Source organism: Brachypodium distachyon, chromosome 5 (genome assembly GCF_000005505.3).
Source record: "Brachypodium distachyon strain Bd21 chromosome 5, Brachypodium_distachyon_v3.0, whole genome shotgun sequence".
Classification (NCBI taxonomy): Eukaryota; Viridiplantae; Streptophyta; class Magnoliopsida; order Poales; family Poaceae; genus Brachypodium; species Brachypodium distachyon.
Window position 1 is genome coordinate 22,094,501 of NC_016135.3, and position 15,440 is coordinate 22,109,940.

Below are 15,440 nucleotides of genomic sequence, written 5' to 3' on the forward strand. Positions count from 1 at the left end.
TTCCGAGGAAACATTCAGCGCCCAGCCGTCGGCATGGGTCTTTCTCCGTTTTTCAAGATCGAGAAGCATGCATATGCTACATGGATGCTCGAAGCTTCTCAGAGGAAAACCTGAGGAAGAATCTGATGACCAGACCAAACCCAGGTGATTCGCCCGGTATATGATGACCCGGTCCGAGCGTATATCATCAGCTTTGGAGACAGTAGTATCTATCTGAACCGTAACATGTCGTGTTGTTATCCGTTTCGGTCGGTCTTGCCGTCGTCCCGAACACGTAATTTCTTCCTGCTCTCCAGTCTCGGTCATCTACAATCCCTCTCGTGCTGATCTGATTAGTTCTTCCACATGATACTGGGTTTAACTTTCCGTGCCTCTACGTGTGCATCGTACACGTGCGTACGACTGTACGAGCGTACGCTGACTTTATACTTTGTCAAGAATCAAGCTGGTGTTGCTGCCTCGCATTACCGAATTTAAGCCACGATTTAGGTTTGAATCCAGGTTTCATTTTAACTCATTTCCCACGCCTCGTCAACGGTCAATGGGCGCAGCACGAGAGAAGAGGTGGGGAGATAACATAGCTTTTCTTTTTCACCCGGATTCCCCGTCCTTTTTGAAGGCGCACGTCCGACGCCAAAATATATAAAAGTTGGACATGCAAAGATAAGATTTCATATAGCTAAAATAATGTGTAAAACATTGGGTATAGCCACTCTACTGTACACTAGTTAGGTGCCTAAATTTGTAATGTATGAGCATGGATAAGCTTTTCTTCGTGAGCTTATTGGTCTGGATTGCTTTGTTTAGCATATCATGGATTAGCTCGGATAAGCTAGTAAAACTTCGAGATCACATCATGTAGGACTCATCCTAGGACAGAATTGAGCGCCGGCCAGAAAGAGCGCGCGGAATCAGAATCTCCACGAAGGATAAGAAAGCTAGAATAGGGCGCGCTAGGATAAGAGGTAGTGAGTTGACTATTCATTATGCGGCTCAATAGTTTAGCAGTGCAGGTCTCAAAATGATTGGAACTCGCACTGATTCGCGTCCGGAGTGGTACGTGTTCTAGTTCTACTGGTTGCGCATGGTGAGTGGTATAGCCTATAGCAGAAATGTATGTAATCTTTGTCAGTGGTCATGTCAGTGCACATTGCTGTTCTCACGTAGTACTATTTCCTACGTATACTTCCTGCTGTCGACCATCCAAGAAGAATATGTTTGTAGCCTTGTAGGGAAGGGACTTCTATCAGACTAAACGAAGATAAAAAGTGCTTCTATCACAGTGTACAGACTTGAAAAGAGCCAAAGTAGCAGGACGCACTTGCGCAATGCTGAACAATATCACCTGGGCAATGCTCAACAATATCAGACAGGACGCAGGCTTTTCCTACTCCTGAGAGCATCTCCAACAGCATACCCATATTTTGGATACCCAAAAATAATATGGGTAGGGGAGAGAGAAAATATGGGTATCCAAAACTGGCCCAACTTTTACAGCATACCTAAATTTGGATACCCATATTCATCCATTCACACCGGCCCCACCTGCCATTGATCCACCTTCTTTTCTTTCCCCTGCGCATCTCCTCTCCCAAATTTTGCCCCCCGATCCAAATCGGAGCAGGCCACGGGCAGGCCCGCGACGGCTCAAGCTCGGGGCGACAGCATGGGAAGCGGCGGCGGAGCCCGGCATGGGAGGCGGCGCAGTCCAGTGCGGGAGGCGAGGAGGAGGGCCGTGGGGCGGACGGCGGCGGTGCGAACCCTAGCTGCTGCTGTAGGGCCCGACGCGGGCGTGGCTTGGCCGAGACGAACGACGAGAGCGCCGACGGGGGCGCCCGAGCCGCCGGTCGCGGTGGGGAGGTCGCCGGCGACCTCCATCTCGCCGATCGGTATCCAACTTTTTTGGGTATGCTGGTGGAGCTAGTTTTTGGGCTAAAATACCCATATTGACAGTTTTTGGATATTCTTACCAAATATGAGTATGCTGTTGGAGATGCTCTAATCAACACCTGCATGAACAGTCTAAATAAAATGGTTGAAATAGAAAAGTAATTTTACACGAACATGACTTGTTATAGGCTTATAGGAGTACTACATATTCGATTCATCTAAGAGCGTCTGCAGATTCCAAATACCCATAACCCATTTACAATCCCTTCAAGCATCGCTCAAGTAAACACTCTTTAGTTCTGAAATGGATAGTCCATGTAACTGGAGAAATATTTAACGTTTATAGCTAAAAAAACGTGTACTAGTAAAAGGCCATATCCTAACTTCAGCACAACATTAAACTGCCGGCCAGATCTGCAAGAACACCTACAAGGCCCAGCCCATGTCATTTATCTTTTTGAAAGCTAGTAGGCTACAATTCTGCAAACTACAGAAAGTCACGGCAATGCATGATCTGAAAATATAGTTTGCTCCCCCCAGCTCGCGGCATATGGCGAACGATCTCGATTCTCAAACGTCCGGAATCCGGAGAGTTAGGAGGACGCTAGAAAACGGCATCGCGCCGGGCGCCGGCGGTAGGACGAACCGGGTGCCGCCATGCCGGTCGAAACGCGCGTGCTCCCCGCCAAAGATGGGCTTACCAGTCTGAAAATATAGTTTGTTCCCCCCAACTCCAGTTTTTTTTTTTTTTTTTGAGAAAGACCCCCAGCTCCAGTTGGCCAGTTGGGAATAAGGTGTAGGCTGGCCTAAAAGACCCGTGTCGCTTCGTGGGCTTTCTACCAGCCCAGTTTAGACATTACGTTTCTGAAAGGATCAGTTTTGTCAATTCTGTTCACGACGGGGTCAGTTCTGCCAAGAAAAAAATAAATCCTCTCTCTAAAAAAAACACAGCCGCGGCGGATACTGCCAGTCTGCCGCAGTTCCCCACCCCACCCGATCTCACCCCAACCCAGCTCTTCCAGTCTCCTCAGGCCACCGCTCGGCTCCCCTTCCTGGCTTCCTCTCCACCACGGCACTACGAAGAGCCGCCGAGCCATCGCTCGCACTCCCCATCGATCTCAAGCGACCACGCCAACCACAAATCGTGATCATCCCCACCTCGTGTGGCCTCAGCGGGCCGGTCAACCGATGGGCACCACCGGCCCCAACCTCACCGCTCTTGCAATTCGCCGCAGCGGCGGGCGCCTGTTCGAGCGGTAGGGGTTTCGCTCACAGTCTTCGTGGGGTGGGAGACTCGGCGCCGCCGGTGCGTGGCGAGGCCTCGGCCTCGAAGGGGTAAGTAAGGGAGGATGCTGGGGTCGGAGCTGAATCTCGTCAGTGCCTTGCTCGGCTTCGGCATGACCGCCGTCTTCATCTTGTTCGTCTGCGCGCGGTTCATCTGCTGCCGCGCCCGGCGCGCGGAGGACGGCACGCTGCCGGACTTCGACGCTGACTTCCCCGCGGATCCCGAGCGCCCGGTGCGTGCCATACCTTCTCCCGCACCAATTTTCTGCTGCTGTGTCTCTATTCCAACCCTTTTCCGAAAGGGGCAGCAAATATTGTCGATCGGTCGTGTTAGTGTAGTGCTAGTGTCACGGCGCATACACACATGACTGAAGTATCTATGTCTGTTTGCTATAGCTGCATTTCTGTGTTCACGGGCAATGCTTTTCCTGTTCAAGCCAAAAAAAGTGCCAAGCATATACCGTATGTTTCTACTTTTTTGCGATCACACTTATACTGCAATATCTATTAGCATATACTATGATAATGACCACTTGAAAAAAAGCATTAGATATTAGAGATTCGAAAGCTTTACCCTCGTAGGACTGGTGTCAGCAGTCTTATAGTTGATTCGCTAACTTTAGTTTAGTCGCAGTTTGGGCTGGTATTTGTGTACCTCTGTTTGATGACTGGGTGAAAAATCCTAGTTGTATTCATAGACACCCACAACAGAGTGGTAGTCTCTTGACGGCGTAGCTTATAGTATCTCGTTATCTATTTTAACTAATCTGCGCGTCACTGCAAGCCTGGAATACAACAACAATCTCTGGTCGCATTCAAAAGAAAGAAGGTGATCGCATTTGAATTCATGGTCCAATGCACTTTGCAGCCTCACATGGAAATTATTAGCTAAAATAGGAATAACAAACAGTGGAAGCACTAAATAACTACAACCAGACTTAAATGCTGCGTTTGAAGTTACAATCTCTTGGATATTTCAGTTCAGCCACGTTTCTTTTCAGTCGATTGAAATTTTTGGCATCCTGTCTTTTGTAAAAAATTGATCTGTGTTTTGTTTGTTTCAGATTTATGATCTTTTCCTTTTAGGAAATGTCCGATGAAAATTTCTCAAAAATTCAGAGATGTGCATCATGTTAAAACTTGTGTACCTGCACAAATTCATGCAAAAGTATGATCAAATTTCCCTTGTGCAGAAAATACAAGTGGTTGGAGTTACACAGTTCAAAAAAACAAGTTCAACAGTTTGTTTTTTCTGTTGCAGGGTATATTTGACCATATTTTCATATGATTTTTTGTTGGTGCTCATGTTATAAGATAATGTGCATCTATTAATTTTCTGAGGATTTTTCATGAGGCACAAGCACCACACTTGCATGTAAAAGATCCACTCTTATTGTTGAACTTCCTTCTTTTTTTGCATTATTACTGCCCCTAAAACAGTAGCTTGTTGAGTTATGTTCAACCAGTGTTCCTTGTTTTATTCCTGTGGAACTAATATGGAGATTTTAACGACTAGAACAGGGGCAAATATCATATCACTATCTTCTGCATTCAAATATAAAACTGTCATTTTTCAGGTAGCGCATGCTCATTGTGGGTTAGAACCTCTTGTTTTTGCCGCAATTCCTACCATGAAGTATAACAGCGAGGCTTTCCTTCCAAAAGATGATTCCCAGTAAGTGCAGCTCTCTATATTTTTTTTCCTTGCGATCCATAGGATCGGGTTCCACTATCAACAGATAACGTAACAACACAAATAAGTTCACCCCACGTAGTTTTGACGAACTTGCCGCACATAGCTAGCAAGAACACACACACCCAGGTCTTTGAGAGAAGATAAAAAAGAGGAAACTGGTAAGAAAAAGTTACAGGACTTGATCAGGAGCTATTCCAGCTATTACAGGCGAACACAAATCTCCACAAAATCACCAGAGACGCAAAAGCTGTGCCAGATTATCAGCCAAACATTTTCCTGTAGAAGCATGCTTTGGCAACAGTCTTGCTTAAGGCGCCTTGTTGTCATCAACCACTGGACCTAGCAGCCTCCCCACATCCAGCGCCGCCTGTGCTGGATGATGTCGCAGCGCTTCGTCCTGGAGCATTCTAGCACCTATGCGCAGAGCATCGCCCTCATTGCCAGCCTGAAGTCCTGCCCAGTATTTCAAAAAGGAACAAGCATAACAAATTAACTCTGCAGGGGAGTGAATGATACAGTGCTCAAAACAAGCTCTATTATGCAGCTTCCAAATGGCCCAGCAAATCGCAGCGAGCCCAATGATCTGCACATTGCAGCTAGCTCTAAGATGGTGTGAGATCCAAGCAAAATATTGGGAGAAACAACCCGGTCTATTGCCAGCCCCAGGTACCGTGCCCACAATCCCCCAAGTATATTTGGCCGCTGCACAATTGAAAAACAGGTGATGTATGGTTTCATCTTTAGAGCAGAAACGACAGGAAACATCCCCTATCCAATTCCTACGCGTCATATTGTCCTTGGTGGCAATGGCATTGTGCCAACTTGTCGTCGCACGGTGCTCCGACACCGGGGCGTGCGGTCACGGCCCCCTTTTAGGTTCGGTAGGGGCGTCGGGGTTCGCCCCGGCGATCGCCGGCTCGGCCGATGAGGCCCTGCAGGGCCGGCGAAATGATGTACTAAAAGTGCGCGCTAATCAAAGAACAGATACACGCACGTTTTTACCCAGGTTCAGGCCACCCGGAGGTGTAAAACCCTACGTCCTGCTTGTCTGAGCTGATATTGGTTGTGAATCAAGTGTTTACAGGTTGCCGGGTAAGTTCCCGGGTACTCTCTCCCTTTGGCTAGGTACTCCTTACTATTCTCTGCTAATGCTAGAGGCTAACTGTGGGCTGATCGAACCCTTTGACCGTTGGCGAGGGTCCTCCTTTTATACTCAAGGGGATACCACAGGTGCCACGGTGCATGGGCTACAAGTGTCGAGCGGGGAAGCATACAACTCCCCCCTGATGAGCTGGTGGCGCGCATGGACGCCACCTCCGTTGCTAGGGGTCTAAAACCCTAGAGTAGGATGGACAGCCACTGTTCACTTGATCGGACGGGTAACGCCCCGTCGGTCGGCTCATTTAATGAGCCGTGCGCCTTACTCCTTGTCCCGGTGGGGCCGCGCACCCCACGCCCGCCACTTGCCCGCGTGGCGCTGTTGATCTGCCTACTGGGCCCCACGCTTGAGGCGGGGGCATGCGCTCGGGAACCCCCTGTCCCGGCAAGTCGCCCCCCGGGAAGCGCCCAGGCCCAACGCACCCGGGAACCTCCCTCGGGAAGGGGCTTCCCGGGATGCGCCCAGGCGGGAATATTCCCCGAAGCCCCGCTAGCCCTTCCGGGCTGGTAGTTTGCCGGACTGCTCGTAGCCGCTGCCCAGGATGGAACCTTCCCGGGAACTCGGGGACGGGGCCCACGCGTCGCGCAGCGGTGGTACCCCGGGTGCCACTGGTGCGACACAAATTAACCACAACCAAATTTTAATCTTTGGTGGAATTTTAGCTTTCCATATATGATGGAAAGACCTGTTTGGACCCTGACTAGTTAAGAGACTGTACATTGATTTGACAGTATATTTCCCATTTTTAGACCATTTCCACACTGGTCTGTCTACCTATATAGGAACTAATTGTTACTACTTGACTTTGTTGTTTTCTGCTCTGATGTATATAATCTCCAACATCCCCGAGACTGTTTGAAAACTATGGGCTATGGCCACTGGGATTGATTCATGAAATATGAAGAGAGCGAGTCAGGTATCTTGTCACTTGGAAATTCCTTAGCACTATTATGGTACCTTATGGAAATACTCTCACCATAATAGTTTCAAGATCAATTACCGTAAGTTAATGAAACTGGATAGTCACAATAGCTTTTCCTTTTTTTGTTTTATTTTCTCATAGGCCCTGGCCCTGTGTTTATTATTCAATATGTTCATTTTTATACCTCCTAAGAATTTGAAGCTTCGTTGAAAATTTTATTAGACGGAACATAGGAAACCGGCATGTGTGTGTGTGTGTTAATGTGTTTGCATTACGCTGTATCGAAGTGTTACCGACTAACCGTCAAGCATGTTTTTGGTAGATGGGATAACGTAAACAGTACTACAACCCAATTGTCTTTATCATTTGTTAGTATTTTATGGCTTCATGTGAAGCAGTTAGACATTTATTTCTTCTGGTACATGCTTTATACTGAAGGTATCAACGAGTAATAAATCCGCAAAATAATGTGAAGTCTTGCTTGCTACCTGCTGAGCGCAAGTTCGTCATGCTGATTTGTTTTAGCTCAGTTAGTGTGGTGAGGAATGTTCTTTACCTGCCCTGGGGCTCACACGCCCCCTTTGCAAACAAAGTTTATTTTGCGTCCTTGAACTTTCAGGAAAGTTGACTTCTGATCAAACTTATTTGGGTGCAAAACAAACCCTGAACTACCTGAACCGTGCACTCTGCTGATTTTGTCGCTGAAATTAAAATATTCAGAGGCCTTTTCATTGCTGTAGCCAATCCAAATTCAAGTCTCTGAAAGTCTGAATCGTGCACTCTGCCACATTTTTTATCTGAAATTAAGTAGCACCATAACAAGTCTGAGGTTAACAAATAGAAATTTCTAACAAACGTAGAAAAACAGCATAAGGTTAAGAAAACACAGAAGTGAATTTTTCTGAGTCAAGGACTAAAAATGGACCTTTTTCTTTGGAAAAACACCATAAGGTGTTGTTGCAAAAAATACAAAAACATGTGGATTTGTAACAACGTTAAATTTGCACGTTATGTGCAGTTCGGAAAAAATTGTCAACTATGCACTGGTATAGGTACTACAAGCCAAAAATATAATAAATCGTGGATGTGGTACACATAAAGTTTGTAATATTGCAAATTTTCCATATCAAAATTGCTCATAATGCACAGTAACAAATCGTGGATGTGATACACATAAAGTTTTACACGACTGTCTGTAGTATACTACATCCCTGTTTCTTGGGTTAACTTTTTGCAATTGGCAGGAAGGAATCAAGACCAATGTGTTTGTTTAGGCGTTAGCATGTGTTTACACAAGCAAGCGGTTGAGCGTTAACCAAATATGACTGCATCATACTCAAATCTATCGTTGTCTACGGAACCTTAATGTAACAAATTGGCACGGCTTCTTTGTTAAACCTTGGGGTATTGTCCAGCTCTGCGTGCAGTGGTGCCTCTAGGAAGTAGAACTTCTTCAATGTAACAAATTTAATGACCGTTTTGCTTTGACAGGTGCTCCATATGTTTAGGTGAATATATCGAGAAAGAGGTTCTAAGGATCATACCGACATGTCGTCATAACTTCCACCTTGCCTGCTTAGATGTATGGTTGCAGAAGCAGACGACTTGCCCAATATGCCGGATCTCATTGAAAGAGCTGCCTGACAGGAAAGCTGCTGGAACACCCGCATGTGGCACCCCTCAACTCCCCACCCTCCCTGAGAATTCTGTTAATCCAACACCTGAATGGTTCCTCCCTATTCATCAAGATCACACAGGCCAACAGAATAATTCAGCAGAAGTGGTTATTGAAATCCGACAGTAGGTATATTAGTTTACTTGTGTCTCGCCCTTCTCTGTATTGATGCAGCATAAAAAATGAGACCAGAATTGTATGCAGGGCCATTTAGGTATATATAGTGTAAACATTCATTGTACATTTCGCATTGTAGATTGGCATGTTGTACTACCGGACATGAAGGATGGTGATGTTCTTTTCTTATGCTTTGCATGTCGTAGAAAATATACTGGATGTTGGATAAGGTCCTGAACTTATTAGAAGTTACCTATCTACCTTGCAGTCAGTCCAGCTCTTGTTAATGTTTTGGTAGCAAGCACAACAGGAAAATTTAAGACAGCAAATACAACATTTCACTTTGAGTTTGCAAAACGTGGATTTGCCAGTGGAGTCCACTGTCCAGTGTTGTTACATTTGCATACCATGTGAAATAAATAAGGTGCCAAAAGACCCTTTTTGATGAAAACACTGGTTGTTACACATAGGGATCTCTCAGTCCACAATGTGAGCCAATCGATCATCTTTGTGTTTTCATTCATGTGTTTACATCCACGGTCAGGATCAACGACCGAGAAATTGCTTTTTCTCAATGGACTGCGTCGTGGTCGGATCCTTTTCTTTTAAGAGTAACCCTTCAGACTATTGCAATGTCATTATGTATGATGCGGCGACGATTTTCACGCGCAGATAAAGAAGTCAACATATTCAATGAATAGGAAAAGAAAGAAAAAAAAAGAATGCTAGAAATATCTAAAACAAAATTTTGAGAAATGAGAAAAGGGAAATTATCAAAATATTAACTACTGAAACAAACGGAATTTCAGAAATAATAAAAGCTGGCAAATTATAAATAATTCAAGAAAATGAATATAAATCACAAAAACTAGAAACAATATGGAAACTCTACAGAAGTTCGAGACAATGTAGTTGGCAAAAAGAATATCAATATTTAGTTACTATGAAACCGGGAAAATTTTGTTTTAAGGAAAAAGATTTTATGCCTTGTACTTTTTCGGAAGATGTATTCAAATTCATATTTCTTTTCTTTCTCTGTAAATTTTGTACTCGCTCCGATCCTCAATTTAGGAGTGTTGAAGGGGATTACCTTCGTCCACTGGCGACATGTATTTTCTCGATAATGACTGGTGTCCTTTTCCCGCCTCAGAGAAAAGGCTGCACCAACTGCTGCCGTGCCGTCCGCGATCAGCCATCGACCCCTCCTTGGCTTTTGTGGCTGTGCAATCACACGCAAACATTTGGAGGACGGTCGCGGCCCGCCTGATGTGAGGTGAGCTTCGCCGTTCACAGCGGTTACAGTAGCAGCAAGGATTCGGGGCCAGTTGTAACCGTGTAAACTGTAAACTGTCTCCTAGCCACTGAAAATCCGTGCGAACCACTCTTGACAGTGACTAGGCCCAGCGGCCCAGGAGTGTCCGTGCAACCGTCGCGCCCATCGATCGGCACCGTGCGATAAGACGGGCAGAACGCGGCGGCGTCCGTCCGTCCGTCGCTTTCGCCGCTTTCCATCGGAGAGCATCTGGAGCGGCCGCTGGCTGAGTGAGCCAGTGAGGGGTTTGGTTCAGCCTCGCGTCGCGTCGCGGATCAAAATGCTTGGCCGCCAGCTCCACACGGTTGCTCCGGACCGTCAGCTAAACCATCAGTCGCATCTGACATGCATGCGTGAGAGGAGAGCAGGAGGCGCCCTCCTTTTTTTTGGAGCGCCGACTCGTTGGCGCAGCACCAATTTCTGGTGCACCGTGCCGAGTCGGACAGTGGTTCACAGTGAAAGTTTGGCCATGCGATGCGAGAAGTGAGAAGAACGCAGGGGCTTTCTGACGATCCACTTGCAGTGATATCTCTGGTGCACAGCAGCCAACAGCGGCAGGAATGGGAAGTTGGCCATGGTCATTTTTGGCCATGCTCCCTCCCTCTTCTGCATCCATAGCCACCGATAAAGTACTGCACGAAATCTGGAACTTCAAGCGAGTTCGCCAGTACAAATTAGGTCTTTTTTTTTTGAGGCTGTGTTAGAGGTCTGTTCAGGTTCAGCAGGAATTGAAGACTTTACAGCCCCAGTAACAATACTGTAATTTCAAATTAATATTGTAGTACTCTTTAATTTATACCGAGTACAATGAGCTCGATCATGTAAGGTTCAGGATGAAAGTTTCGTGCAACAAGTAAAGCCAAGGCGAAACAGGTTAACGTGTTTGGTTCGGTTTCAAGACAACCTACTCCTTCCATTCCATAAAACAGCTCATATAAATTTGTACACTTCAACCAATTAAGATGGGCTCTCGTTTATTGTCAACCTAAATTTAGGAGTAAATAAGTGGGCGGGTTATTAGCCGGGACTGGAAATCAATAAGGGAATAGATGGATAAAAAAATATGTAAGGTGTTTTATGAAATGGAGGGAATATGAATACTGCTAGCCTCTTGGCTAATGTTGAGGAAAAATGACTAGTATTGGAAAGTATAACATGCCGGAATGTTTGCTATCATCCAAAAAAAACTAAAATTTTGGTCCGATAGAAAAATTGATGTTGTTGGCTTTGGTCACCACCCAAACACAAACTTAATATAGATTTTGCTACCAAAAAAACAGTTCTCTCATCATTCATAGGGTGTGGCTATATCTCATTTGCCTGTCTTTTTAAACAAAAATCTTAAATCTTACTTGACGTATCACAGCAGTTGGATAATTATTTGGATACCATCCCACTCTTCTTTTTTCCATCGTTCGTTCCGAATCTTAATGCAAAAATCATATCCAATGGTTGAGAATTCAACTTATCAGACAACTTAGATATAACCAAACCGTTATTCATAAAAAAAAAATCACAAAGAGTGCTGTCGAAAAATAGAAATTTTCACAATGAGTTCTAATTAAGCAGATTGTAAAAGGCCCTCATTTTTTTTATTGTTAAAATCAGATAGTTGAATCGAATAAAAAACATATTTCTACGCCTTGCCCTTAAAATTTTCCTGCAAATCAAACGAACCTTTTACAGACCGTTGATGTCGCGACCGATCCGCCAGCAGAAGGCAAGAAGTACGCCAAAGCGGATGGTGTCGCACCCGCGTCGGCGTCGTCGGGCATCGACCGCGATGTACACAGATTGCATACGACTTTTAGTACTTGCCAGTCGACCAATACACAGGTCGAGATCAGCTGGGCGACCCACTGTCCATGGTGGGCACCCCACACGTGCCAATCGCTAGCATCTTGTAACCTAGGGGCTTGGGTGACATAAGGACCCTCCACGTGTGTGGTTTTGTGTGTTCAGAGCGTTGTGGACGACGATGTATGTATTCCTGGGTCCCTGCTACTATGGTGAACTAAAATACTCCGTGCATTTTTATTTTATTTTTGGTTAATACATGTGTTTTCCAAATTTTAATTTCATGACCTATTAGTCCACCTTTACATGCGTTGTTTGATATGAAATTAATATCGTTGGATTCATACATTGAGAAAAGTTTCACTGGTATCAATTTTTTTAGAGCAACAGGGGACCAACGGGTCACCCGGTCCCATTACTGATAACGAAACCATAGTACATTGTGCAACATATAAAAGAGATTCAAAACTGCTACAGGAAGCAGGCAACGCGAAAACGGAGTTTAGACAGACATCCAGCACTCATCAGATTGCATCATCAGGGATCACGGGCTCTGACTAGGGCTTCATTGGTACCAATTTGTATGAACAAAGTTTACCCCGAGGAGCATTTTTCTCTGGGATGCTCCCACGGTGCTTATCAAATCAAATGTAACACCATCCCTTTTTTCCTTCATAATCCATACTGCTCCTAATTCTATCTAGAACTTACTCCAAGAGTTTCTTACGTCACATAATTTATTTTTGAGGATATGCCAAAAATATTGAAAAGTGCAACAAAGACCATAATTCACACCACCATATGCACACATCTCCCACGCATGCGAGGAACACTATTACAGAAAAAGTGTAACACTGACAGGTCTTGAACCCTCACCTGTATGATGGATGAGGGACCTTTTAGTAACATGTCGACTTCAGTAATATCAACCATAGACACTAAATAGATTCCTCATAAGAACAATTAAAATTTGATTTTGATTGATTTTGATAAGTTCTGAAAGAAATTATAAATTGATTTGATAAACACAATCTCAGGAAACTAAGCCCAAGCAAAACTGATAAAATTATGCTACAAAATACTAGTCCTATCCAAGTAAGCTACTACTGATCACGGTAGAACCTGTTATTAGTACTGACAACGATGTTGTTTGGTTTTGTTCCTCGAACCAGGGACAAAAAAATGTGTGACAAATTTGGTACATGATATTTACAGTTTTGTTCGTCGAGGAAGTTACAATAGCACCTGTTCATTTGCAAGCTAGGTCAACACCTATATTGCTGTCCAGTGTCCACTGTGTAACAAGTGTGCACCAATGTAGGAGTACTAATCATCCTTGTCTATTGAGTCACTGCGCTCATCTCAATGAGAACAAGAAATGGATCGAACGGCTGGGCGCATCTCCATAGAGAAGCAGCATTGCCGTAGTGTAAAAAGAACATTACCGTACAAGAAAAGCTCCCCTCAATCTGAATAAAACAGAAGGAAAATGAAAAGGCAACTAGTTACGCCCAAAAGAACTGAAAAACGCGCAAAAGCTACAGCCCTTCCCATGATTAGAAAGCCCGAAAGCGACGTGATTCTTCAATCTTCCTCCCCACACACGCCCGAAAAGAACACTGCAGGTGGCCGTGAGTGACTGCGATTTAATTTACCTAAGCTTAGTTGTTCGCTTCCGGGGCACCAGCTCATCGAGAGCGAGCGCCATGGCGTCCCTCACACCGCTTCCCCGCCCGCTTCTCCCGCCTGGCGGCCCCTTATATACCCGAGCTCCTCCGCGTGGATTTAATCAGCGAACTGCATGCACGCGGCCACTCCACTCCCCACAGTCCCACACTCCTCTACTAGCCTGCACACTCCTCGAGATCGTTAACTGTATCAATGTCATAGCAGCAGCCATATAGATTAGTATTAACTATACAAGCTTACTGGTATAGTGCAGTGCTAGCTAGCCTTACCCTAACTGATCGGAGCAATGTCTGAGCATGGCGGGTCGTCGGGGAAGCACCCATTCTACCGCGGCATCCGGAGCCGGTGCGGGAAGTGGGTCTCGGAGATCCGGGAGCCCCGGAAGGCGCGCCGCATCTGGCTCGGCACGTTCCCGACGCCCGAGATGGCAGCCGTGGCCTACGACGTGGCCGCGCGCGCTCTGCGTGGCCCCGACGCCGCGCTCAACTTCCCCGCCATCGCCGCCTCGCGCCCGGCCCCGGCTTCCACCTCCGCCGACGACATCCGCGCCGCCGCAGCAGCCGCCGCCGCCTCGCTGGCCGGCGGCGGCGGCATTGCTCCTCCGGGGGGCGCAGCTGGATCGGCTGTGCAGCAGCAGCAGCAGTTCGGAGGGGGCAGTGGTACCGCTGCTGGATCGGAGGAAGCTGCGAGCATTGGGGCGAATTACTACAATGTGAATCAGCAGCAGCAGTACTTCCTGGACGAGGAGGCCCTGTTCGAGACGCCGCAGTTCCTGCGGAGCATGGCGGCCGGGATGATGATGAGCCCCCCGAGGCTCAGCCCCGACTCCTCCGACGAATCACCCGACCCTTCCGAGGCCGGGGAGAGCCTCTGGAGCTACCGTGACCCATAGATTGCCTGCTCGCCACCATATGCCACGGTAATGTTGCTAGCTACCACTGCCATTGCTACAGCACGTACTACTACTTGTCTTCTACTACTACTGAGCTTAATTGGAAGCTGAAATAACGAGGAGATCAGGTAAGGACTAAGGAGGCGCAAGCATACCGGTGTGGCCGGAGCGAGCCCCGGTTTTCCTCTCTGGTAAACTCATGGCAGATCAATCGATTCGGTGGTGTTTAGCGTCCGCCTGATCGATCTACCTCTGTCGACTCCTCTCTGCTCATTTTCTCTCAATTCCCGCCCCCCCCCCCCCCCCCCCCCTTCGGTTTGAAGTGTTTTGGACCTTCTGGTTTGACGAAAGCCAGGAGGGAGAAGGTCTCCCGGCCGTTTCACTTGACCTCTCTTTCAAGTATCCGATCGATCAACCATTGCAGTATATATATAAAGCTGCAGGGAGAAGATATATCCTTTAAAAATGTCAAGTGGGTCACGAGGAGGCCATGTATATATGTTGGATGGAGTAGTGTAAGTTTGTACTGTGCAAATTAGTACTATTTTGGGGGGTGGATTGGCTATAAGATGCGCACACGCATCTCTCCACCTTTCCCCTTTTTGAAACGCTCGTCGCTGACGATGTAAAAGTGTTAGTGGAGTGTGCACGGTGTAAAGTTTTTGCCTAGGCTGTTGAGAAAGATGTAGACGTCAACAACTTTGGAATATGCAATGGGTCAGTGTTTCTGGAATCAGCATAGTCTTCAGCGTGTTTTTTTTACCATTAAACGATTTATAAAGATTTTTTTTCGAGTCATATATCCAAAAAAATAATATGATATGAATCTAAGAACAGCGTGTTTCACTTAAAATAGGCATTCTTCGTTCTATTATTTGAGATTTGACCACATGCGCACATCAGATATAGTATCTCAAAATAAAAGTGGTGCCTTATATATTATAATAGCTATGTAATTAACCCCACAGGCAGCAGTTGAATAATACTACTCCGTCTAACAAAAGATG

At 46.1% G+C, this 15,440-nt stretch overlaps 2 protein-coding genes and 1 long non-coding RNA gene across 4 annotated transcripts; 2 read left to right on the forward strand and 1 right to left on the reverse strand.

Moving 5' to 3' along the window:
• The first annotated feature begins 2,840 nt into the window (after positions 1-2,840).
• On the forward strand, positions 2,841-9,014 carry LOC100832002 (putative RING-H2 finger protein ATL69). 2 transcript variants are annotated; one of them, XM_024455808.1, is made up of 4 exons: positions 2,841-3,407; positions 4,752-4,849; positions 5,415-5,536; positions 8,443-8,579. In XM_024455808.1, exons 1-4 carry the CDS (start codon positions 3,240-3,242, stop codon positions 8,457-8,459), a joined length of 405 nt encoding a protein of 134 aa, XP_024311576.1. In that variant the 5' UTR covers positions 2,841-3,239; the 3' UTR covers positions 8,460-8,579. The 2 variants fall into 2 exon arrangements, with proteins under 2 accessions (XP_024311576.1, XP_003580356.1); XM_003580308.4 differs by lacking the exon at positions 5,415-5,536 and having other exon boundaries at positions 2,854-3,407; positions 8,443-9,014.
• Positions 9,015-13,037: 4,023 nt separating this feature from the next.
• Positions 13,038-13,947, reverse strand: LOC112269318. The gene is made up of 2 exons (XR_002960976.1): positions 13,811-13,947; positions 13,038-13,725 (listed from the first exon to the last, which is right to left on the reverse strand). It is a non-coding gene; the product is annotated as an uncharacterized LOC112269318 (long non-coding RNA).
• LOC100832405 (ethylene-responsive transcription factor ERF025) lies at positions 13,716-15,169 on the forward strand. Its single transcript, XM_003580309.4, has 2 exons — positions 13,716-14,460; positions 14,562-15,169. Exon 1 carries the CDS (start codon positions 13,828-13,830, stop codon positions 14,431-14,433), a length of 606 nt encoding a protein of 201 aa, XP_003580357.1. The 5' UTR covers positions 13,716-13,827; the 3' UTR covers positions 14,434-14,460; positions 14,562-15,169.
• The last annotated feature ends 271 nt before the right edge of the window (positions 15,170-15,440 follow it).

Coding starts and splice junctions, on each gene's coding strand:
- LOC100832002 (XM_003580308.4), top strand. CDS start 3,240: ATGCTGGGGTCGGAGCTGAATCTCGTCAGTGCCTTGCTCGGCTTCGGC. Junction 3,408..4,751: donor CCGCGGATCCCGAGCGCCCG/GTGCGTGCCATA, acceptor GTCATTTTTCAG/GTAGCGCATGCTCATTGTGG. Junction 4,850..8,442: donor CTTCCAAAAGATGATTCCCA/GTAAGTGCAGCT, acceptor TTGCTTTGACAG/GTGCTCCATATGTTTAGGTG.
- LOC100832405 (XM_003580309.4), top strand. CDS start 13,828: ATGTCTGAGCATGGCGGGTCGTCGGGGAAGCACCCATTCTACCGCGGC.